The sequence below is a fragment of the Chroicocephalus ridibundus genome, chromosome 14 (genome assembly GCF_963924245.1).
Source record: "Chroicocephalus ridibundus chromosome 14, bChrRid1.1, whole genome shotgun sequence".
In the NCBI taxonomy this organism is placed as follows: Eukaryota; Metazoa; Chordata; class Aves; order Charadriiformes; family Laridae; genus Chroicocephalus; species Chroicocephalus ridibundus.
In genome coordinates this window covers 8,759,736-8,783,601 of record NC_086297.1, presented here as the reverse complement: position 1 = coordinate 8,783,601, position 23,866 = coordinate 8,759,736, and the positions used below count along the sequence as shown (strand labels likewise).

General features: G+C 47.4%; 1 protein-coding gene across 11 annotated transcripts; it reads left to right on the top strand.

The window, feature by feature from the left end:
• The first annotated feature begins 603 nt into the window (after positions 1–603).
• Positions 604–23,806, top strand: EXOC7 (exocyst complex component 7). 11 transcript variants are annotated; one of them, XM_063351705.1, is made up of 22 exons: positions 604–808; positions 1,623–1,688; positions 2,481–2,665; positions 3,347–3,452; positions 3,989–4,211; positions 5,476–5,643; positions 6,688–6,699; positions 11,734–11,826; positions 12,813–12,881; positions 14,229–14,374; positions 14,701–14,853; positions 15,778–15,876; positions 16,509–16,571; positions 16,889–16,955; positions 19,669–19,707; positions 20,766–20,831; positions 21,212–21,332; positions 21,760–21,855; positions 22,154–22,217; positions 22,766–22,807; positions 23,001–23,134; positions 23,550–23,806. In XM_063351705.1, exons 1-22 carry the CDS (start codon positions 611–613, stop codon positions 23,650–23,652), a joined length of 2,313 nt encoding a protein of 770 aa, XP_063207775.1. In that variant the 5' UTR covers positions 604–610; the 3' UTR covers positions 23,653–23,806. The 11 variants fall into 11 exon arrangements, with proteins under 11 accessions (XP_063207775.1, XP_063207776.1, XP_063207777.1 ...); XM_063351706.1 differs by lacking the exon at positions 6,688–6,699; XM_063351707.1 differs by lacking the exon at positions 19,669–19,707.
• Positions 23,807–23,866: the final 60 nt, after the last annotated feature.

Sequence of the window (23,866 nt, the reverse complement as noted above, 5' to 3'; positions counted from 1 at the left end):
ATGCAGAGCCCTGTAACTGCCCCAGTGTGCGATAAACCCAGCCATCCCCACACAGAAGGGAGAAGATGGCAGCGTCCCTGTGGTGGCAGGCTTTCCGGAAAATGGATGCAGGACTGGGGTAGAGTAACCTGCACTCCTGCAAACGCCTACATTTCCATAATTCATATTCAACTTTCTATCATTTCATTTCCCTGGCCCAAACCCCTGTAATCTTCCTCCAGGCCTTGATTCTCCCCCCAGGTGTGTGGCAGAGCGGCTCTGGGCCTGGCTGCCCGCACAGCTTGGCAGGGGGGAAGTAGGGTGGCTTTGGACCAACCCCCCCAGGACCCCGTGTCCCGTGGGGACGCCGCTGACATTGGGGTTGGAGTAGCGGGGATGGCGGGCTTGGGAAGCCAGGCCTGCCCTGAGAGAAAGGTGGTGCCATATCGGGGCCCGCCACACAAGAACACACCACACCACTCCCAACATGGCGGCGGAGCCGGGCCGCCACTCCCAACATGGCCGTTACGAGGGACACTGCGCATGCGCCCCTTCCCCTTGGGGACAACTACGCATGCGCACGGCGGCCACCGCCTTTCCGGCCCCTATTTAGGCGTCGGCCACTCCGCAGATGGTGGCTGGCCTCGCTGCGCATGCGCCCTGTGTGCCGCCGCTCCCAAGATGGCGCCGGGGCAGTGACGGCGGAGCGGAAGCCAGTGTCCGCGGAGGGACTGAACGGGGGAGCGCGGCTCCGGCGCCCCGCGGCAGGATGATCCCCACCGAGGAGGTATCGGCCCGCAGGAGGGAGATCGAGGACAAGCTCAAGCAGGTAGGACTGGGCAAAGGGACCCGCTGCGGGCCTGGACGGGGCCTGGGCCCGCACCTGCAGCCCCAGCGTGTTGCCTAGGAGACGGGGCTGGGAGGCGTCCTGGAGGTCCCCACCGGGCCTGGGGGCGTCCCGGCATCCCCCAAGGGACTGGTCACCCCGCTCCGGGCCTGGCAGCATCCCCAGGTCCCCTTCAGGGCTTAGGCCCTTGGCTTTCAGGGTCAAGGAGTGTCTCTGCCCCCCTCGTAGGGCCTGGGGCCGGCTTTTAGGGCCTGGTAGCTGCTGGGGGCTCTCCCTTCAGGTCCTCAGATCTGGTCTGAGAGGCCAGCCTGTGCAGGCTGCTATTGTTTCCCCTGTCTCTGAGCTTTGATGGCTTGAAAACAGCCCTTGGTGGTTGCTCTGTGTTGGCCACTTGAGCTCACAGCTGCGCGTGGGCTTTGATGTGAGTGCAACACCTGTGTTGTGCTGTGGCAGGGAAATGTGTGGTCTGAGTCTGTGTGCCTCTGTGGTGAATTTGTTAATTTCATATAGTGCTGTGACTTTAGTGTGCTCGTGGTATTGAAGGGAAATAAGTAATCCATAAAAACCTCACTTGTTACGTTATGTGTCGCTCACCTTGGGTTAGTTGCCCTGATTTCTGTTAAGAGGCAGCATATTTAAATGTAGCCTCAAGCATATTAAAACGTGGCCTCAGCATCAGACCAAACAAGGTTTGCTGCAGTGTTTACTAGGACTTGTAAAAACCTACATGTGATGTTTAGTGAATGAAATGCTTCGTGTTCCAAATTGAAGACTTATTTTTTCATCCTACTGACAGGAGGAAGAAACTCTGTCCTTTATCAAAGAGAGCCTTGAGAAGAGTGACCAGCTTACAAAGAACATGGTAAGGAGGTCCTTGAAGCTCAGCCTTAATGTTGGGCCTGGGTTTACTTTTTCGTAGCAGAATCTGTTTTCAAGGCTGTCATTGTGCCCATCTGAGGAATGTAGAGCCATGAATCACTTGCTCTGCGTTGCTGTTTTACATTTCAGTGGCTGGGCAAAGGGGAAAACTGATGAATGGTTCAGTCCTAAGCTTCTCTCCTGGGAAGATGAGGGCTCAAATGAGCTGTTGGCCATGTCTCTTTACGGTCTGTCCTCTCTCTTGGGAAGAGGTATTAATAGACCACACACTAGTTTGTGCAGCAGCATCATATTGTTGCTTCATAAAGTTAGGTCTCATTTGGAGTTTTATTTTGGGAGTGTTCTGTTTAAGAGGTAGAAAGTAATTATTGTGCTCTAATTGCTTGTAAGCCCTCAGCTAGTATAGTATGTACAGTTTTGGGCTCAGTGCTTTAAGAAAGTCACAGAGGCACCACCAGAGAAGTGTGGAAAACATAACATAGGAGTGAATCTTGAAAGAATTACATTTTGGCATGGAACGTTATTTTCATGCTTTACAAACATTTAATTCAAGATTAGCCCACCTCTGTATGACAGGTCATCTGTTTTGTGATTCCTGATAGAAATTAGCACATAGAGGGGTTAAACAGCCCACCTAAGGAGCCATGGCAAATTAGTAGCAGAGCCCGATAAGAGAAGCTGAAGGTCCCCGATTGCCCTGCTCTAACTACTCTCCTACTGCGCGCATCCATGTAGAAGGATGTCCTCAGCTCTCTGTTTTTCTCTTGGCATGTAGGTTTCTATTCTCTCCTCGTTTGAAAGTCGTTTGATGAAGCTGGAGAACTCGATCATCCCTGTCCATAAACAGACAGAGAACCTGCAGCGCTTGCAGGAGAATGTGGAGAAGACCCTGTCCTGCTTGGATCACGTCATCAGTTACTACCATGTAGCGAAGGACACAGAGAAGATCATAAAGGAAGGGTGAGTTGAGCAGAGCTTCATCCTATTGAACTTTTGTGGGGGAGGTAGGGGAGCTGACTCCACACACTCATCATAGTGTTCCTTGTACCCTTCCCACACTCTTTCCCCACCATCAGTCCACAATAAAGATGCCTTACTTGACCTTCAGCAATCCCCAGAAGGCAAAGTCTGCTCAGACTCTGCACTGGTGTCTCTTCCGGGTTTTGTAGACAGGCTGCCATGAATCCTGTGGGCATTGGTGGCTTTTCTTCTTTCCTCCATCCTTTTCCCAAAGGTTCTTCCTGCCCTGTTGATGTTGTCTCTCCATCCAGGATAAATCAGACCTGTCCTGGAGCCTGCTTTCAGTCTCTGGGAGGATGTTGTGATGGCCCTTCTTTGGGGTGGGATGTGCAGCTTCCTCCACATTTTACCATGCAGGCCTGATTGGGAGAGGAAGGCAAGGCTAAAAGTTGTGTGCTGTTCCATCATCAGTACTTCTGCACTTGCTGCATGGATTGGGTGTTCTGCTGTGGCACTGAGTAGACGCAAAAGGGAATCCCACGATCTCCTCCTAGTTGAAGAAAATGGAATTGAAATTGTCCTTGTTATTTTTATCCTGAATTTGGTCTGGTGCTTTCTTGGTATCTTCTTTCTTTGCTTTTTGGGGCACTCACTGCTTTTTATTTTTGGTTTTATTTTCAGCCCCACTGGGAGGCTGGAGGAATACTTGAATTGCATGGACAAAATCCAGAAGGCAGTGGAATACTTCCAGGACAACAATCCAGACAGCCCGGAGCTGAACCGTGTGGTAGGTTGTGGGTCTGGAACCTGGCATGGGTGAGAGGGACAGACGTACCCCTGCTGTGTGCCCCCTTGCTGAGTGGGGCTGATGGGCTTGCTGCCTGGTGAAGAAGGTGTTTGGGCACAGCTGAAGAAACGATTCTTTTGGCTGCTGTTTAACTCTGCACTCAGCAGCATTTCTGCTTGTGGTGTTTTGCTCTCTGTGTGCATTGTGCCAGTAGGACTTCTGAAAGGGTATGTTGCATGTGTATTGGAGTTGATTGAACCTCCTCCTGAGTCGCTCTTGTCAGTCGTTGAACTGCTTGAGCAGCATGGGAGATCTGTTTAAATCCCACTTGAAGACTGAGCAACTCCCAAGCATTTCTTTTTTATTTAATTCTCTTTAAAAGTCTCTTAGTTACAGGCGTTGTTGGAGTTTGAAGCGTGCAGTACTTCACAGTGGTTAGAAATGCTGCAGAAAGTGCGTTCTCGTCCAGAAACACTTGTGAGTGACTGATTACAGAAGCCCTGTGCTGCTTCTGTTCTTCTGCTGTTTTGTACTAGAAATCCCTCTTTGAGAGGGGCAAGGAGTCCCTGGAATCAGAGTTCCGCAGCTTGATGACACGACACACCAAGCCGGTCCCACCCATCCTCATCCTGGACCTGATCAGCGGGGACGATGAAATGGAGACACAGGAGGAGATGTCTCTGGAGCACCTCCAGGAGAGTGTCCTGCATGATATCATCCGCATTTCTGGCTGGCTGGTGGAAAATGGCAGGAATCAAGGTTGGTAGCGCTGCGTGTTGTTCCCTTGTAGTTCTGTATCAGGTGAGTTCTCTCCAACTACTCACTCACATGTGGTTGAGAGCAAAAGTAGGGTGCTGAGGGTTGTGTGTAGCTCTGCACAGCTTGGCTTATAGATAACACACCTTCAGCCACGAAGCCTCTGCGTAGGTGTTGCTGTGGCTAACAAACCGTGGGTCACACTGCTGTTGGTACCTAGCAGCTCTAACAAACCTAGTGACTGCCTTACTGGTACCTTTTTGTGAGTAGTTCGGTTTCCTTTCAGTCACCTTCCTGCATTTTTTACAGTGTTTGTGGTGAGACTGAAGTGTGATTTGTCAGTTGAACACAATGATCTCATGGTGGATATGAGGAGGGAAAAAAAGCTGTGTAAATAAAGCACAATTTTTCTTAGTGTATAGTCTGTCCTATAGCAGAAATCCATTTGACTTGCCTCTGTAATGCCTTCTCATGGAGCTGCAACTATCTAGTGCTCAGGTATTATCAATGTGAAAGGCACTGGTCACTTATTCCCATTTGGGAACTATTCACGAACAGAACTTTTTGTATTAAATGTGACCTAGGATGGGGGGAAGGCAGCACAGAATAGTTTCTTCGGTCGGTACCTGACTCTTCTTTCCGAGTTCTGCTGTTCTGCAGCATCAAAATCTACCTACAGCTTTATGCTCTTTTATTAACTTTTCCTTTGGGATTGAATAACTTTGTGGACCTGTTACAGGAAACATGTACTTTCACATACATATAGCTACTAGAATCAATGATTTACTTCTGAGTGGGGATTACTGTGCTTACAAAGTATGATGAACATCTTTAAAAGCTTCTTAAGAATTTTTCCATGATCAAAGGCAACTCAAGCATATATAGCATATTTCATTAGTTGGTTTGTATTCTGATTTTAAATGATGAACACCTCATTTAGTTCCTGAGTGCTCTGAATCCTGAGAAGTGTGTGAAGTCTCTCTTGCTAGCAGCTGACAATGTCTTGCACAGATGTCTCCCATCAGTTGCACAACTGATATGCTCTTGGTAGTGGTGCCCAGACTTAATGTTGTGTGTGGTGGGAGGGCTGGAATGAATACTGCTGGGGGAGGAGGAAGAAGTTTTTGAAGAAAATAGGAGAGGGAAGGAAAAACTTACTTGGGGACCCACATCAATCAGCGGCATGGAGTGTTTCAGGAAAAGGTTTTTTTTTACCATATAGTGTTCCCTGTTTGCTTATAATCTTGTTTCTACCTTGTCTCCTTAGATTTCATGACTGTTTACTTCCAAATCCGCTCTGTCCAGCTTGACCGCTCCATCAAGGGGCTGAAAGATCATTTCCGTAAGAACAGCTCCTCCACCGGGGTGCCGTATTCCCCTGCCATTCAGAACAAAAGGAAGGACACCCCCACCAAAAAGCCAGTCAAGAGACCAGGTGAGTCCCTGAAGTGGGGGGATAACTGTACTGTGTATCCTCTTGCCTGGGTATCAAACACATACCTGCAGGCCTTCTCACTGCTGAGGTAGCCTCTGTGTCTAAAATGTGCTCTTAGGACAGGAGCAGGGGTGAGATTTTGGAGATAAGCACCTCTTCTCTGCCCTGGATTCAGCGTTGAGACGTTTTCTGTCTGTTAAGTCATCAGGTCTGTTCTCTGGGCAATGTAAAGGGAGGAGAGGGATCCTGTATACAGGGAGAGAAAAGGCCATTGCCTTAACAAAGGAGATAAGTAAAAAGAGACCCAAGAGGGCTATAAAACGATATGATCTGAGAACACCTGTCCTCAGCCCTGGAATATGGAGTATAGACTGTGCCACAGCAAGATAGAAAACTCAGATCTGATAAAACACATTGCTTTCATTATTAGTTATGAATAAATTATTATTGTGCTAGGGAACAAAGAACTCATCAGGAGTTGAGATGGGGACTAGGTAGGTGCCTACAGAAATGAGATCCGGAGTTCTCTGAATTTTGGAAGGGCTGTTAAAGCTTTTGCCTTGGCCTGTCTCTGGAAGAGCAATGAATGTGGCTGGTGGCTTATTCCACCTCTCCTCATAATGGAGTTTTGCTGCATTTTCTGCAGCTGGTGAAGGCTGGTCACTCTGGTGCAGAGCTGGAGTTCCCATCTCTGAAATGTGCCATCTAGTGGGAGCACGGCCAGAAGGAGGGCTAGCAAAAGTTAGCATGTACCTCCCACAGCAGTGCAGTGATATCGTGCCTTTGTGTGTCACAGCACCCTGTTGTCTCCTCTGTAATAGTGATGAAAGTCAGAAAAGTTCATATTTCTGTGGGTTTATCTGGCTAATACTCTCCCACGCTAATATTTTTTTTCCTCTGTTGTCCAAATACTCTTACTGGGCTCAGGAAAATAATGAGGAATGTGGGTAGGGACTGGGAGTGGATGGGATGGGTAAAGGGAAGAAAAGAAATACCCATTTTAATTGTGTTGTGTTTATTTTTATAATCCTGATGTGAATGCAGTCCTCATCCCAGGTAATGTGCGTCTATGTGTGCGTGTGCTGGCCCTGGTGCTCGCTCTCTTCACTTCTGTGTGTGGAGAGGCTTTGCTGGGCCTCTTCTTGCTAAAGCAGAGGGTGTGCCTGGGATATTTGGAGAGGGAGGACTGCCTGGAAAATGCTGTGACATCCAGACATCACCCCTCTGGTCTTTTAAAATCAGTCTGTGCTATTGCTGTCGTGCCCTAGAGCTGTTCCTGAAAGCTGATGTGCAAGTTGCAGTTGGTGAATGCAGTTAGTCTGCAAACTTCAGTGGATTTTTCCCTGGGAGCAGAAAACAACCCATGGGGGTGTCTCACACCACTCTTGGCTTTTCTCTGGAGTTTCGCAGGTAATTATTCACCTAAGAATTTGCCACCGGTGTTGGGAGACCTGTAGAGGACAATATCCTTCTGCTAAGAAGAACTAGCTATGCTGCAGATGGCAGAAAAACAGTGTTTAAAACTGCTCTGAAGCATGATGGCAGTCATTTGTGTTTAGCTCTTGAAGAGTGGCTCCTGCCCAACAGCATTACAATAGGTAAAAATTATTTTTTTTTTTTTTGTGGTTCAATATCTCTGTACTGGAAAGATGCCATATGGGCATCTGTAATTGAGCCACAGGGAACTCCGGTTATGGATGCTTCAAACTTGGTCCACAGTTCTCAGTTATCACCTGATACCGGAAACATCCCTGGGTTTTGGTTGCAGTGAAGTCAGCATGGTCAGCAAATCTTTCTGAGCAGCCTGCCAAATGGTAACATCTCCCCTGGACTCTCGGTAAATAGTCAGAGAGTCTTTTTTCATGAACAGATTAAGAAAAATCACTGGGACTCTTTTAATGAGTCTCAGATCTTGGGTGCTCATCTAGAGAGTACAGAAAGGAGCCCACACGTTTGAGAGCACAAGCGTTTGTTCCCTACAAACAGGGCTCCTCCAAAATGGATGCATTTGGGCATCCAAAATTACTTGTCATGGTGAATGTCTTGGCTGTAGATTTGTCAGGAAACTTTCACCTCTTTTTGCCCAGTTTAATTGGAGTTTGTGAGATGGACCAGGTGGAAGCCACAGAGCACGGTCTGAAGGCACTTACAGAGCTGACGGTGTGTGAAGGAAAGAGCATTTCAAATGATCTATTGGGGCATTGTTAATCTCAAGAAAAAGTAGTGGCTAACTTGTGCCCAATCTTCTGTGAACAAGGGCAGAGAAGCAGACAGTAGCTCTTGAAGGACAGGGGTGTTTAAATCTCATACAGCAGCCATCTCTTATGGCTGCTGAATTGTACTTAAGTGAAACTAAAAATGGGGGGGAAAAAAATAGTCTTTGAGCAGAGTTTCACAGTTTTTTCTGTGGTTCCATCAGCTTTCAAGAACAGCTCCTGAGCTGGAGGTCTTACAGCCCTCTTTGCACTGGCACAGTGGCCCTCTTCATAGCAGTATTCATCTGGTGGTGTTTGATTCCCCTGGTTTTAGCCTTTTTTCAATTGTGGAAGAAGAAATTTTTTCCTGTGCTATTGCTTCAGTAAGTAAAGTCAAGTTCTGCCAATTTGGGTTTCAGACAAGGCATTTTTCTCATGATTCCAACAAGTGAGTTAATTTTCTTAGTCCTTAAGGAAGAATATCCCAGTGCACACCCCAATGCGCACTTTAACCTGTTGCAAGGGATAAATAACAAACTAAATCTGTGCTAACTAAACAAGTGCTATAACTTGTTTACCCACAAAGCAAAGCGCAAGAGAGGCTACAGCTAAAGGAAAGGTGAGGTATTAGGGACAGGGTAAGAAGGCGGAGACAGACAACCCCCCCTATGCTCCCCCAGGTACTATGTTGGATTCTGGAGAACTTGTTCCATATCCATGTGTTGTTTCAGAGGGTTTTCATCTCTCTGTGATTGTTTTATTTGTTGGTGTACCCTGTACCGTCTCCTGTTGTTACAGCCTGCAGTTGAAAATCTGACTGGTGGAGACACTTCTAAAGCAGGGTCATCGTCTCTTAACTGAAACTTGCCAAGTCAAGTTGGACTGATGAAGCAATCTGTGGGCTTTTTTTTTTTTTTAAGTAGTTTGCTGTTTGAAATGTCAGCAGTCTGTCTCAGAGAGCAAGTGTATTCAGATTCTGAAATCATCCTGCTGCGAATATATGCACAGAAAATATTGTTTCTTTGTGATGCCTATAGACCCAGTGTTCTTTAGTTGGCTTGACAGCAGCAAGTAGCTCAGAAGCTCTGCATTGCCAGGGAAGGGTAGGGCCAGAAGATGCCCGTAGGAGCACCCAGCCTCGCTGCCTACAAGTAAAAGCCAGAGAGCTTTAGCCAATTTACGGAGACTCCAGCAGCTGGTACTTAAGAAAAGAGGATGTGTTGCCCTTCTGCTTGTTTAGAAAACTGCCTAATGGAAGAGAGAAACAGGAGAACAATGTGGAATTGGAAAACTGTGCCTCATGTGTGCCCAAAAGCCACTTTATTTAACAATTGGGCCGCAGGTGTAAAAGTTTCAGGTGTGTTTTGACTTGTTTGTTTTTTTGGTTTTTTTTTTTTGCGGGGCTCTTTTCAAGCTATAGGGAGCCCTTTTCCAGTTTCCTTAATGCTCCAGTTTACCTAGCGGTGAGGTGCTACCTGAAGGCAGGCTGTGGAGTCTTTGTGTGGCAGAATAAAGAGCCTGTTCCTCCTTCCCGCTTGCCATATTGATCACTGCCTAGCCTGAATGTGATGTTTTCATTAGTAGCTGAAACGCCATCCCATTTGGTTTGCGAGCTGCCTAATAGGGGAAAACAATCATGGAACAAAAGCATTTGGCTTCCACTAGAATCTATTAAAGCCTGATTATAATGCTAAGTAAGAGGGATGCAGCAGCACTGAAGCGATGCCCATGAACAGTGAACACTCGGTGTGTGGCAGCGTAAACACAGGTAATTGTGTTTATGCAAATAAAATGCAGCAGAGGTGTTTCAGCTCTCTTCTGAGAAGAAACTGTCAGAGGTGGGCTGTGGAGACGTGCACTGCATACCTGTGAAGTGAGATCCTGTTGACAGCAGCTGCAGTTGTGCTGTCTGCTTGGTTTTCACACCAGTTTACCCTCTTTATTTCACACCCCACACCCCCCCTCCCCCTGGATACTTGAAAGTGGGAAAGATGACAGAACTGGTACAAGAACAGTACCTGGGTTGAGCTGCTCTGCATCAGCTGGGCCATGGTAACAGCAGTAAGAAAGAGCTTAGTGCATATCTCCAGAGCTTGCTACAGTCCTGCCTCCTCAGAGAAACCCGCTGATGTGCCCAAGCTCTCGAGGTTTCTGAAAGTAGCTAAGAATAACGTGAAAGTGTTGGGTGTGAAGAGCACAGGGAAGCTTGGAAGAAGAGGCGTAGCCCTCCCATTTCTTCATATGGCAGAAGCTAGGAGCAAATGCATCAGCACAGCAAGGGTGTAAGTCTTCCCACCTGGTGTAGGTCTAGAGGGGAGAAGTTTCCTGCTAGAAGAATGCTTTATGGATATGACTTTTTTTTTCTTTACTAAATGGTTGAGAACTCTTTGAACTGGTAGAAGGAAAATGTTGCTGGTAAAACATTACACTTGAAGAACCATGTTCTGTTATTTAGGAAGTGCACCAGCTTAAGGCAGCTTGGTAATTCAGTGGGAACTTCTCTCTCCTGTTCTCCCCTGTTAGAGATGCACTGTCTGGAGGTCTCGAAGTTTCCTTCCCCCTGCCATATATCCCTTCATGGGATGAAGCTGCCCTGCACCCCAGGATGCTGTTCTGCAGCAGTCTGTACGTGGGCTTCCCCTCAGGATAGTGGTCCTTAGCATTTGGGCAGCCAATGCTCATTTCCAGGCTGCACTCTGGCTTACAGTTGCTGGTGGAAGTAGGGATTTTCTGCGTGTTTGAAGTATTTATTGCTTTAAAGCAGAAGAACAATTCTTAATTTTGGCAGCAGGATTTTTATTTCGTGGATCCTTCTTCATTTACTCAGCCCAGCTCTGTTTCATTTGGGTCTCCTATAGAAACTCCTTCTGCCTTCCCAAAACTTTCCATTCCCTGTTGTGCAGGCAACAGCAAAGTTGTGCTGTGAGAGGGTGTCCGTGTGCTTGTGATAATTGTAGCTTGTTGCATGACGACTAACCTTTTAATGTGGAAACAGTGCTTAGTCTTCAGTTGTCACATTAATGCTTTGTTTTGTGCTTTCTAGCTGTATATCCAGCGTTGGCTTTTGTTCAGTTCTGTCTGGTTTTTGTGTGTGTTAAGTATAAATCTTTTAACCCAGTGTTATTTTTTTTTTCCATGGTTTTAATTGATTTGCAGTTCCTTAGAAGAGAAGTGTCTTGGGGATTAGAGTGACTTAATGCGAGTTAGACATGGGTGGGCAGCATCCATTATTCTGTGATTCCTGTGATGGGAATTGCTGCTGCAATTGCTCTCTCGAGCCCAGAGGTTGTCACCCTTTTATCGCTTCCTGTGACACCAGAGATCATTCCTTGTCTTGGCTGTGGGGCTCCTGATGGGTCTATATTGAGCATGCTCAGAAAATACCCCTCTGAAAGGCACCTTTTTCTGCAGCTCTAATCAAGAGGCTGCAATTAGGCTCTGGGGAGCAGGCAATGTGTTCCTGGACAGGAATTGCCCGTACTGCGAAGTCCTGCTTCCACAGCTGAGGGAAAGCAACAAACCCTTCCCATTTCGATGCAGAGTAACGAGTTAAATAAACTCATTACAGGGTGCTTTGTTGCTTCCCTTCTCTGATCATGTTTTCTCACACAGCCATACCACCTCACCAGACTGATTTGAGCACTCCCTGATTCTGTAACCCTGGCTGGAATTCATGCCTCCACCCTCAAAGCAGGGAAACAGTCTGGAAATGCCATTGTAACTGCACACTTGGACATGAGTTTGGGGTTCACTTTCCTGTACTGAGCATGCTCATTGGTGCCCAGCATCCTCTTGCTGGGCCCAGGTGACTTGCTGGTGGAGGGCTGGTGTTCTGGGTTTGTTTTCTTTCACTCATTTTCTAGGTCTTGTCTCTTCTCTCTGGCTCTGGTGACAGGCACGATCCGTAAGGCTCAGAACCTTCTGAAACAGTACTCTCAGCATGGTCTAGATGGGAAAAAGGGGGCCTCTAACCTCATTCCTATGGAAGGTAATCACAGCTCTAGCTACTTCATCCTCGACTTTCTCTGTGTATCAGCCTTGCTTTTCCAGGTGGGACTTCCATTAGCCCAGTGCTTGGTGGACAGCATTGGATAGGTACAGCTGACCGTGGAGAACCAAGGAGATGCTGGAGGGCCAAATTATTCTTCTGAATTTCGTGTCTGAACTTCAAAGTCTCCATAAACATGAGTACAGGTGGAGAGGAATGTTACCTTAAAGCAGTTGACCCACCATAGCCACCTGGTTAATGGAAGCTCTGCTCTGATGACATCTGCTTGTGGTGTTTCTGTTTTCTTTTCTTTTTGCCTGGACTTTGAGACACATCCAGTTTCCTAGTGACCTTTCCAAACCTGATGTTGAAGTGTAAGACCACAGCTAGCTCAGTGCATTGTGCCTGTACATGTTCTCTGTGGAGACCTTCCTACATGGTCATCTTCCGTATTTTGGTCTCCTCTGCTCATACCGGGTAAGGGAGAAGAGGTCACTTGCTTCAAAGATCTGTAAGACCTTTCTGCCTCCTGCTATGTATGCATGCGAAGTAGATCTCTTAAGCACCTACATTGTAGTCTACTGAATCCCAGATGGTGACTAATATCACTCATTTGGGGGGAAAAATTCTCATGCTGAGCAGGAGATGGGCTTTGATTTTTGGATTTGTAATGGCTGAGGTACAAATTGGGCTGCTGGTGCCTGCGGTCCCATTCAGAACTTATGGCAGGAGGTTCAAGGGACTCCTGTGACCCAACAAATGACTGAACTCACACTTCTCATCAGGTTTCAAAGGGTTGCTACTGCTACATAGCCCAACAAAGGGATTTGGTCAGGTAGCATTCCTGGGACTCTGTAGGGAAAAAAAAGTGTCCATCAGATCAAATAAGCCAAGCTTGAAGCAGCTTCCAGCCAGTGTGAGCATCCATGCTGTAACCACCCTGGATAAATTGCGCCTTCTGTTTGTGCCGGCTGACATCTCACTAGGTCATGAGCATGATTTACGAGTTAAACACCTTTCCGATACCCTGAGCGACAAGCATGGTCCAGCTGCTGGTAAGTACCGTGTTGTCACTTCATAACAAGCTGGCTAACATCCCTTCTTTTCAGCATGTTTCACAGTAGTTTTGTAGCCAGTGACTGTTTGTCTACATGGGCAGTCCTGGAGCATGGGCCTTCTCTGGCTAAAAAGCTCTGGCTCTTCTCAGTAGAATTCACTCCTACTAATCTCACACACACACCCCAAGCCCTCAAACAGGGAACCCCAACTTTGTCCAACCAAAGACTGGTGGCCACCATGCTGAGGGGCACTTTCCTGTATGTAGCTACTGGCTTGTTTGGTGCTGAAGTGAAGCAAACACGAAAGTGGTCACATGTGGCATGCAATACAGTGGGCCACTCTCCACCATAGGCAGTCTGTAAAACCACATCACATTTGTGTGTCCCCTGCTGACCATAACTTTTCAAAGATCAACCTGAGGGACCTGTCAGTGTAGGGAAGAATTGGTTCTTTCTCTGTCAAAAGGTGCAGATGTTGCTGGGAGGAGAGAAGCAGCAGCCCATAGCCTAGAGAAGGCCTCTCTGTGTAATCTTACTGTCTTGTAGTGGTTACTACAGGGGTCTGAGTAATGCGGGATTGTGTGAGTCTGTTTATGTCTGTCCTGCTGACACTTCCAGCTAGTGGTTGGCATGAGTTGGTGTGGGCCTTTGTATCATACCGGCACTTCTCATGCCTACCACATAGGTTCTTTGATGGATGTTTGCCTGAGACATTCATATGCTCCGACTCGAATATTTGCATTTGTGTGCAGCGTTGTGTAACAGATAGCTCACCTAGCTGTGCTGATATTCCTGCTTCATAGGATTTAAATGTTCATCCGCCTGTTTTTTATCTTCTGTTTCTGCCTGTGGGAAGAGGCTGCCTTCCAGGACAGCCTTGACTTCCCAGAAATGTTGATGCACAATGGCAGTTCTTCATCTGCATGATGGATGGAGATAAGGAATTCTAAAAATACAAGCAGAGATGTTGAATAATTCACCTCAGACCTTCCTGAGTTTAGTACTTGGTGTTCAAGCCCTTGATTAAATTTAGTCTGTATCCCAGAAGAGCTCCAAACTTGCCTTCTGTCATAAGGCCGGAAAGAGCTGGTGTCCTGATGTGCTATTTCCTGAACTGCAGATGACTTTGCCTCCTGCAGGATATGCATAGCTTCCCATGCACAAATCAGGGTGCAGATTTGGTGAGAAGATAATTGTTCTCACATAAGGATGGGTGTAAAGCCAGAACTGTCTTTTCCAGAAGAACCTTGTGCTCCTTGTGTATGCCGAGGCCTTGGAATGAGCAGAGCTGCTGAAAGCTCAGTGTGAATTTCGTTCTCTCTTAAAACCATCTTGCCCTTTCAGGGAGGGATGACGTCTTCGACATCGAGATTGATGCGTACATTCACTGCGTTAGTGCCTTTGTCAAACTGGCCCAGAGTGAATACCAGCTCCTGACAGAAATTGTCCCAGAGCACCACCAGAAGAAGACTTTTGATTCTCTCATCCAGGTCAGTTGAGCCTCTTTGCTTGGCTTCCCTTGTAGAGGATACACACAAAGTCTTTTTCCCTTCCCCTTCGTTGTGAGGATGTGGATTCCACCACCTGCTATGGGTGCCCAAGAGCACCACCGGTTCTAGGGTCGTCTTCCAGGACCTGTGCAGGGAACCAGGGCCTGCAGAGGCCCTGGAGAACGTGTGTTCAGAGCCACTCACTGGGTACTGCAAATGGCCCATGAGCTAAATTGGCATTCTTAATGGGTATCCTGCATTTAGTAGCTTGTGCTGCCTGGGCAAATATCATGCTGCTTTCTTCTGACTCTCTGGCTTTGTTGCAGGAGTCATTAGATAACTTGATCATGGAGGGGGATAACATAGTCTCAGCTGCCCGGAAAGCCATCATCCGACATGACTATTCGGCTGTACTCACAATCTTCCCCATCCTTAAGCATCTGAAGCAGATGAAGCCAGAATTTGACCAGGTTTTGCAGGTAAATGTGATGGGATTGGAGAGGGTCCTGTGGTTTGGATTGTCTGGAGTACTCTCTGAAAGGGATGATCCCAGTGGCTTTTAATAAAGCCACGCTGCTTCTGTCCTCCACAGCATGGAATGGAAATGACACAAATACAGTTTGCTCCTTTCTGTGATGTTGGACCAGCATCTCAGCATCTCTCAGCAGCTGTTCTCTTCACTTCAGTCATGACCTGGTGATGGACTGTCTGCATTACTCTGCTGTATAGGTGGCCTCTGAGGTGTTGCAGCTCTGATACTATTGAGTTTAGTTTGTACTGTGCTCACTGACATATGGAAGATAAGCTGCTCTGAGGAGAGCCTGCTGCTAAAGGAGAAACTGCTGCCCCAGTGTTCATACCCCATTCAAGGAGTCTCACACACGGCACCCAAATCTTTAACTGCTCAGACCAGGGTCCCTTCGCAGCGGGTGACCCCAGCGGGCCAATGGGTGCCCCTTTTGACTCCTCATACATACACTTACTCTTGGGCATGCTCCCTCCTTCAGGCTTGAACCTAGGTTTCCCGCAGCAGAATCTCATGTGTCACACTAATTTTATAAAATAAATACTTTAATTGAAAGGTCCAGCAGCAGGGTCAGCCAGGGATGGGTGCCTCTGAAAAGGGAGGGTTGTTGACCAAAGAAATCCCTGGGCAATGGTCAGGTCCTGCATAGGAGGTCAGGGCAATGGTCAGGTCCTGGTCACCATTAGGGTCACAACATCTTCCCTTCCTGGCTGGCTGAAGAATGCAGGATTCAATGTGGTGGTGCTGCAAATATTCTCCTGGCACATGGGGAATTGAGAATAAAATGCTGGGGTGGGGGATCAGGGAGGGTAGGTGCTGAATGAAAGTTCAGATACTGTTTGTTTTCCTTCTCTGATCTGTTACGGCACTATTCCAGGGAACCGCAGCAGGCACTAAGAACAAACTACCAGGGCTGATCACTTCCATGGAGACCACTGGTGCAAAGGCACTGGAAGAGTTTGCAGACAACATTAAGGTAGAATTCTCCTCAATGTTCTCTCTAGCAAGACCAGCAGGCTCAGAAGAGGGGGTTTCTGAGCAGTTTAACTTTCCACTTTCCATGAGAGCACATTGTTTCTGAGTCAGCAGGCCTGATCCAGCCAGCCTGTGCTTGCTGGCTTGCTTTGGACAGTCAGCTGCAAATACTGAATGCTGGGTGCTGATTTCAAACACAGGAGGCCTCTGCTTAAGACCCTTAACAGGCATACTCCAAATAATTTGACGTGAGCTTCCAGGCCTCTGCAGATATCAAATCAATCTCAGAATTTAATCCTATTTAAAAAGAAAGGAAAATTGCTGATTTGAAAAGCTTTGGAGGACTGGGGTTAAACTGTCCCTGTGTAAGGTGGGCTTGGTGAATGTGATGCCTGGTAGGTAAACTGAACTTTTGATGGGTCACATGCTGAACAAATGCCTGTGGTCTTGAGCTGCCCATACACAGGAGCTCTGGTTTCTGAGCACCAGGAGATGGCACTGTGAGAGCCAGGTCTGAGGTTGTTGAGAGACGCTGGATAAACAAGCCTACAGCTCACTTACAGCAGCAGATGTATTGTAGATGCCTTCAGTTTCCTTACATGCTTGCCTTATGTCTCTATCTTCTCTTCGTAGAATGATCCGGACAAGGAATATAACATGCCAAAAGATGGAACAGTTCACGAACTCACCAGCAACGTACGTGACGGTGATTTGAACCATCCTTTGTCAGAAAAAAGCCTCTGAAGAGGTTTTAGAAAGAGCAGTAGGGAAACTTATTTTCTTAAGTTAAGCTGTCTTGAAGGGCAGTTAATTGTCTTCTGTGGATTAGCTAGTAACCCTTGCTGAGCCATGATGTGACTGTGTGGGTAAAACACAGCAACTCAAAGGAGTGTCGTGGCTTGTTTCTTGAAGGCTTTTAAGCGTGGAGGGACAAGTCGTCCTTCACAATCCTTAATAGCAGAGCACAGGAGATGCAATGTTGGTTGTTCATAACTTCCCTCCCTTGCTTCCAGGCTATCCTTTTCCTACAGCAATTGTTGGATTTCCAGGAGACAGCGGGTGCCATGCTGGCATCACAAGGTACATGCATGGGGCTTGTTTGGGCATGCGGTTCCTTCCCCAGATTGTCTGGACATCTTCCCTAAAAAGATCAAACCTCAGCATGCACTGTGAGCTCATTCTCCTCCTGTCCTTCACCCTGTGGTTTGTCTTGTCCTCCAAATCTGCCATGACCACATAGTTGGTTATCTGGAGAACTCCAAGGGATGCAGAGAGTTTCCCTGCTGGCCTTCCACACTTGCTCCTATCAGGTACTCTTTTGATGGTTTTTGCTGATGTGCTCTATGGTATCAAGAGAGGATGGCTTAGTCATTTATCTTCAAATCTGACACTGGACTGGTCCTCTGACTGTACTGGAGTGAGGATGGCTGGTCCAGCTGAGTTAGCTTTAGTTTAGCTGTGTGTTGATGCATTGCCGCTTTTCTCTGCGACATCCTCTGGTCAGAATGTAACAGCAGCAGCAAGAATATTCTCCTCAGTATCTAGCCACAGTCAGCCTGGGACTCCTGGGCTATTTGTGTGCCACGTGCCCTAACAGAGAGACAAGTTTTAGCTCTGCTCTCCAGGATGCTAAAGAGACTAGTTCCAGAAATACATGGATCAGAAGCTGAGAGCTGCTGCATCATGTAACGGGATGCTGCTGTGTGTCAGAGCATGGTTCTTAGTTCTGTGCAGAGCAACAGCTCCAGCTCTCTAGTGGGCCTTTGGCCCTGGTAGAGCTCGTGCTTTCAAGTAGGTTGAAATAGAACAGGCTGGAGAGGTGGAGAACTGAAGATTCAGGGTGCTCAGGGACCTGAGGAGGCACAGGCCACTAGCTGGTGTTTGGAGAGAGGGTTAGGGAGCTCATTAGGAGCAGGGGAAGGGGGAATCTTAGAGCTGCCTCCAGACTTTTATCTGCAATTCCTGCTTGGAAAATCCTGTCTGTTCTAAATTTACTCGAGCTACGATGTCTCTGCTTCTTGCCACATCTGTAGCCACTGCCTTATGCCCTCTCCACTTGCATGCGCAGTGCCTCCTGGGTCTTGACTCTCTCTCTCTCCTTGGCCAAAGAGATGGTCTGAGTGTTGTTTTTTTTTTTTTTCTTGGAGAATCCAGCTGTTTACCATGTTCTTCCCAGAGTGGTGATGTCAGCACTGTTGTTTCAAAGTCTTGGCACGTTGTCATGCAGTAGGAGCTGATTCAAAAGGTAGCATAGGCTTTTTTAATTTTTATATTGGTCATATAACAAAATGTGACCATATCCATGATACATAACCCATTTCTTTTCTAATTGTGTCTGTGTCATGGTTTTGGCCAAATTGACCAATGGCTGGTGACAGATGCTCCCCCCTCACACCCCTTGTACAGGGTGGGGAGGAGGAGAGATAGAGATTTACGAGTTTAGAAGAAACTAAACTACTTTAATGAAATATTAATAATAAAAAGGAAAATAATGAAATAGATACAATATATACAAAACCATATTAAGCTCCCAGGATGACATCACCAGCAGGCAGTGGGGAAGTCCCAGACTGGACTTGGCGATAAGTGGGAACTGGGTTCCAGAGTTGGAGTCAGGAACACACGCATCGGGATCAAAGGCAGGTGAACAGACAGGGTCCTCCTTGAATGTCAGCCATTGAAGGAAGGGAGTTGCCCCTTTGATCCCTCAGCTTTTATACTGAGCATGGGGCAGATGGGATGGAATACCCCTGTTGGTCAATTTTGGGTCACCTGTGCTGTCTGCTCCTCCCCACAGGTGGGACCCCTCTACGCCTTTCTCTTTCTGACCCTCCAACGGGGCAGATAACGAAATTAGCTGACCTTGGTTGTTACAGCAATCAGTAGAAGCAAGAGCCTCTCTGCATACCACTCCTTGGCACAAACTGTCTTATTGCTCTGAACGAACTGTTTTAGACACAACATGCTGTTAATTTCAGAGAGTTAGAAGAGGCCTGGCTAAGAAGTAAAACTACTGAACAGAAAGTTTGTTCTGTTTTACCTCAAACCAGGACGGTCTGGTTGTCCCACCAGGTATAGAGGGATCCTGCTGTGTAAAGACAGCTTGAGGGGAAAAATGCCTCTTTGCAGTATGTTCAATTATTAAAGCTTGAAGTCAGTGTAATTTTAACAGATCTGGTGACGTGGGCTGACGTGTAGTACTTCAGAGCCGTGCATGAGATGACCCACAATCCAAGTATTGTAAATCTTGTTCTCTCCATCTGCAGTCAGGCCGTAGGAACCATCTACTGCCAGACGTTCCCTGCTCTCTGCAAGTGTTGTTCTCATGCAGAAACAGCTCTGTCACTTGCTCCAAAAGCCAGGCCTGGCCCAACATGAGACACCCACACAGGGCAGAGCTGTTCTGGGTGGGATGGCTTTGCTCAGGTTCTTGGGAAGGTTATATGGGCTGTGCAGTTCATTTCAAGGACCTTGCTACTGGCATGAGGGGAAGCTTTCTATTGCCTCGAAAGTGGATTTGAAATTACTTGCAATGAGGTGTCTTGCTAAATACAACCAACCTCCGTAGCAGAGGAAGGAAGTGAGACTCTGCCTTTTCCTCTGTGATCTCCACTCCATTTGTGGCCTTGGAGGGACTCCTGCCTGCTCTCCTGTGTAGCTGTCTGGCTGCTTTGTGTTAATATCTGCTTTGTTCTCAAAGGGATGGTGGTCTCTAACCTGTCTTTTTGCACTTTGCATTTCTTTTTCTCTCTCCTCCCTCCCCTTTTCTCTCTGCTCTGCCTAATCTTTGTAGTTCTTGGGGACACATACAATATTCCTTTAGATCCCAGAGGTAAGCAGACTTACCCACATGTACCTGTTCATATTGCCTTGGGCTCTGGTGGTGTATTTTAATTTTTTATCCTCCAGGAGTGGTAAATAAATTAACACAAAATTGAAAAGGGAAAAATGGGAGGGTAAAGTAACTCTTGCCAGGGGGCCGGAGAGAATAGGGAGGGCTTGTCACCAGCAGACAATGAGGGATGCCATATGAACTGAAACAGGCTAAAGACACTCTCATGGCACTGAATCTCTCTGGCATGGGTAGCAAGCTGGCCCAGCTGGTATCATGCTTTATCCCACGTGCGCTCCGCTCCTTATTGTCCGGCTCCCAGCAACAGGAGCCTCGAGGCTTTTCCCATGGGGTGCTTATGAACTCGGACCACCAGAGCTACGCCCAGCTGCCAAACTCTGGTGGGGGGAGGAGGAGGTAGCTACCCGATGTGTCCCATGGGACCCAAGCCCACAAGCCCTTGAGGGCAGAAAGCCATCTCTCTTATGCATAGACAGAGGAACACGTGCCAGCCCAGAGTCATTGCTTGCAAGGGCAGGCTCCCATGCTGGCGCAGTCCCTCGTCCAGAGCCACGCAGGTCCTATCAGCAACCATGGGGATGGCTGAAACTTTCCAGAGCCCTTCTGCTTGTTTCAGTTACTGTTGTGTGCCTGCTGTTAACAGCTCCAGCTCATTTGTTCTCTGATTGCAAATTCCTAGTGCTTACAAAACCTTCTCAGGTGGTGGGGGAAAGATGGGGAGAGGATGTGTTTAATGACTCAATTTCTGATCAAGTGGATGTCCTCTGAGCAGTAGGAAGGAAAGGAGAGATTTCTGCCAGGGTGCTCAGCACTTGATGCAGATACAGCGATTGGGGGGTGCAGAGCTTTTCCACACTCACCCTGGATAAGCTGCTGACAGTTGGCACTAAAGCAGGGAGCTGATTTCACTGTCGATGGGAGCTCTGCACTAATTCCATAGCAACAGGGACGAGGCTTGTTTGAATAGAGGCAGGCTGACCACACATATGCCCCTTCCCCATGGCATGTTAACTGACCTAAGATGCTTTTCTTTTCAGAGACCAGCTCTTCAGCTAGTAGTTACAGTTCGGAGTTCAGCAGGCGGCTGCTGAGCACCTACATCTGTGAGTACTCTGCACACCTTCCCATTTCTGCCCCATCAGCTGTCCTTCACTTAGCTCATTCCTGGGTGAAGAGCGCAGGCTGTGTCTCTTACTCCATGGGATCTTTTCATGCTTGAGCTGGAGTCTGATGGGAGGCGCGGATGAAAGGGTCAAACTGGGAATTTGACTGTTACAGTTAGACAGGACCAAGCACAGTGCAGCAGCTCGCTGTGCTGCAGAGCTTTTTGTCATCAGCTGCCTTGAACCATTCTCACCCAGTGCTTTGCACCTTCATCCCCAGAGAGGCTCTCAGCTGCCAAAGGGGCTCTGTAAAATCTTGCTGCTGTGTTTAACAGTAAGACAGTGAGAAACTTTTTGTCCTCTGCTCTTCCCTCTTTAAGGCAAAGTGCTGGGCAACTTGCAGCTTAACCTTCTTAGTAAATCCAAGGTTTATGAAGACCCAGCTTTGAGTGCCATTTTTCTGCACAACAACTACAACTACATTCTGAAATCCCTGGAGAAGTAAGTGTGTATCTGGGTAAATCTCCTTGAAGTCCAGGCTGATTCTAAGCATGGTTTTGGAGCAGGGCTCTGTATCGAGTGCATTTACCTGCTAGCATCTCATCTCTGCTCTTTCTTCCATTCTTGAAACTGCCTTTTTGAAACCTTGGCACTGTTACAAACATCGCATTACATGGGAGTGGAAGATAAAAGTACCAGAGATGCCTTAGGTTGTAGAGAATGCTTTGATCTTGAGAGGACTGGGGATATGGCTTTGGAAAGTAACTTGTTTCTGTATCTGCTGTCTCTCCATTCGTGCATTTCAAGGTCCCTTCTATTGTAAGGGGCATAAAAGATCTTGTTGGCAGGGGCTTGAAATGTTGCCATCCTGCTAGCAGCTCTGACAGCAGCTGGCTCGTGTGCTTCCTCAGGTTTTCTCCTCTTTCAGGTCCGAGCTGATCCAGTTGGTAGCTGTGACACAGAAGACAGCTGAGAGGTCTTACCGGGAGCTCATTGAACAGCAGATCCAGACCTACCAGCGCAGGTCAGGAGACATCCTCTGCTCTTGCCTTAGTTTTGTCATAGTTTGAGGGCTCCTTGGGAGATTCATGGCCAATGCTGCTGGAGCAGTGGGAGAAATCAGCTGAAACAGAGACTTGCATAAAACCAAAGCCAAGTATTTTGTTTACCAAGTGATTAATCTGACTTAAAGTGGCCACTGCAGAAAGCTTTGGGGTGTGTATTGTTTGTGGTGGCCTTTGGGTCTTGGGTGAGGACATAGATGTTCTGGTGAGACATGAGTAACTCCTCTTTGCGTCTTTCCCATGTCATTTCAAATGCAGCTGGCTGAAGGTGACAGATTACATCCTGGAGAGAAACCTGCCTGTCTTTCAGCCAGGAGTGAAGGTGAGAGGATGATCAAGGATGGTTTTAAGATTGTAGAAATCGCCGGAAACATCTTCTCCCTTGTCATATCCAAAAATTCTCAGAAACTTTCTTTATATCTCATGCTGGTATTACTCTGCAGAGTGAGTACTGTGGCTGGGACAGGATGGAGAGCAGCGCTGCCTTCTAATCTCCCCTGCCCCAGATTCATACAAGTGTTTTAATCTCTGCCTCTGTTCTTATATTTTGCACCTGAGCAGATGCTTCTATTTTGGATTTGAAAAAAACCTGACACCTTCCCTTAGAAAGGGCTAGAAGCATAAAGAAGTCTATTTTTATGTCTGTTCTGGCTGAAAATTACTCTTGTTAAATCTACTTCAGATGAAAGCCAATTGCTGAATGTAGGGTGTGCTGCTCGCTGCAGCTTTCTCTCCATCCTGCTTTAGGAGAAGGAATTCAAGCCAAGTAGGTAGGATGTTACTTAAGTTGGATGGGGAGTTGTGGGCAAACACTGATGTTGGAAATTTATTTCTGGATGTGAAATAAAATCCTTTCCCTCCTTGTTGCAGCTCAAGGATAAGGAGAGGCAGATGATAAAGGAGCGCTTTAAGGTAAGGGGGTGTTAAATGGCATGAGAACATCCCCTAGTTTGGGATCCCTAGATTGGGAGAGACAGTCAGACCGAAGATCTGCCTAAGGAGGAGACCGGGATGTTGACGATCAACAGTGGAGGGGAAGAACATCAGACTTGGTGTAGAGATGTCACTGCAGACAGGACACTCACTGAGTTTTACTTTGGGACAGGGTTTTAATGACGGGCTGGAAGAGCTGTGTAAGATCCAGAAGGCCTGGGCAATCCCAGACATGGAGCAACGGGACAAAATCCGCCGGGCACAGAAAACCATTGTGAAAGAGACCTATGGTGCCTTCTTGAACAGGTGACAACCTCTTGCAACATTGTCCTCTCTTCTTTGGATTTACTGAGGTCTTTGGGGCCTAGATTAGTCCTCGCTTGAGGCATTTTTCTACTCTCATGTCTTAGCTTCTCTGCCTTGCATGCTAAAACATCCCGAAGCTGAACTCTACTAGTTGTGAGCGTCTGCTGTCACCCTGATTCCTTGGTCAGGATGAGTGCAGATGTTCCAGCTAGCACAAAGCTCTGGGCCACCCTGGGCTATTCGTGCAAACCTCCAGAGACCAGTTGTAACTAGATCACTTGCTCCCTACAAGATATCCTGTCAGGTTCAAGTGGGACCCGCTGGAGCGGAGCTGATTTGTGGCAGAGGAGGGGCCAGTGAGTCTCTTTTGCTGGATTCCAGTCATTTGTCAGCTGGGGGTTGTCTTCCTTTGCAGATACAGCAATGTGCCCTTCACCAAGAACCCTGAGAAGTACATCAAATACCAGGTCGACCAGGTGGGAGAGATGATTGAGAAGCTGTTTGACACATCAGCGTAAATCTCCAGCTGTCGCGTACTCTCCAGCTGCCAAGTACAAGTCGGCACTTGCTCAGCAACCTTTGGGACTCCCTTCCCTTCTTCCCTGCCCCATTGTGGTGGGTAGGGTGTTATACTTGTATTTATCAGATTTATAAACCTGTGGAAACACTCCATCCTGGCTATCTTTGCCTTATTCCATGGATCCAGAGCAAAAGCCCACTGTGATGCCGTGT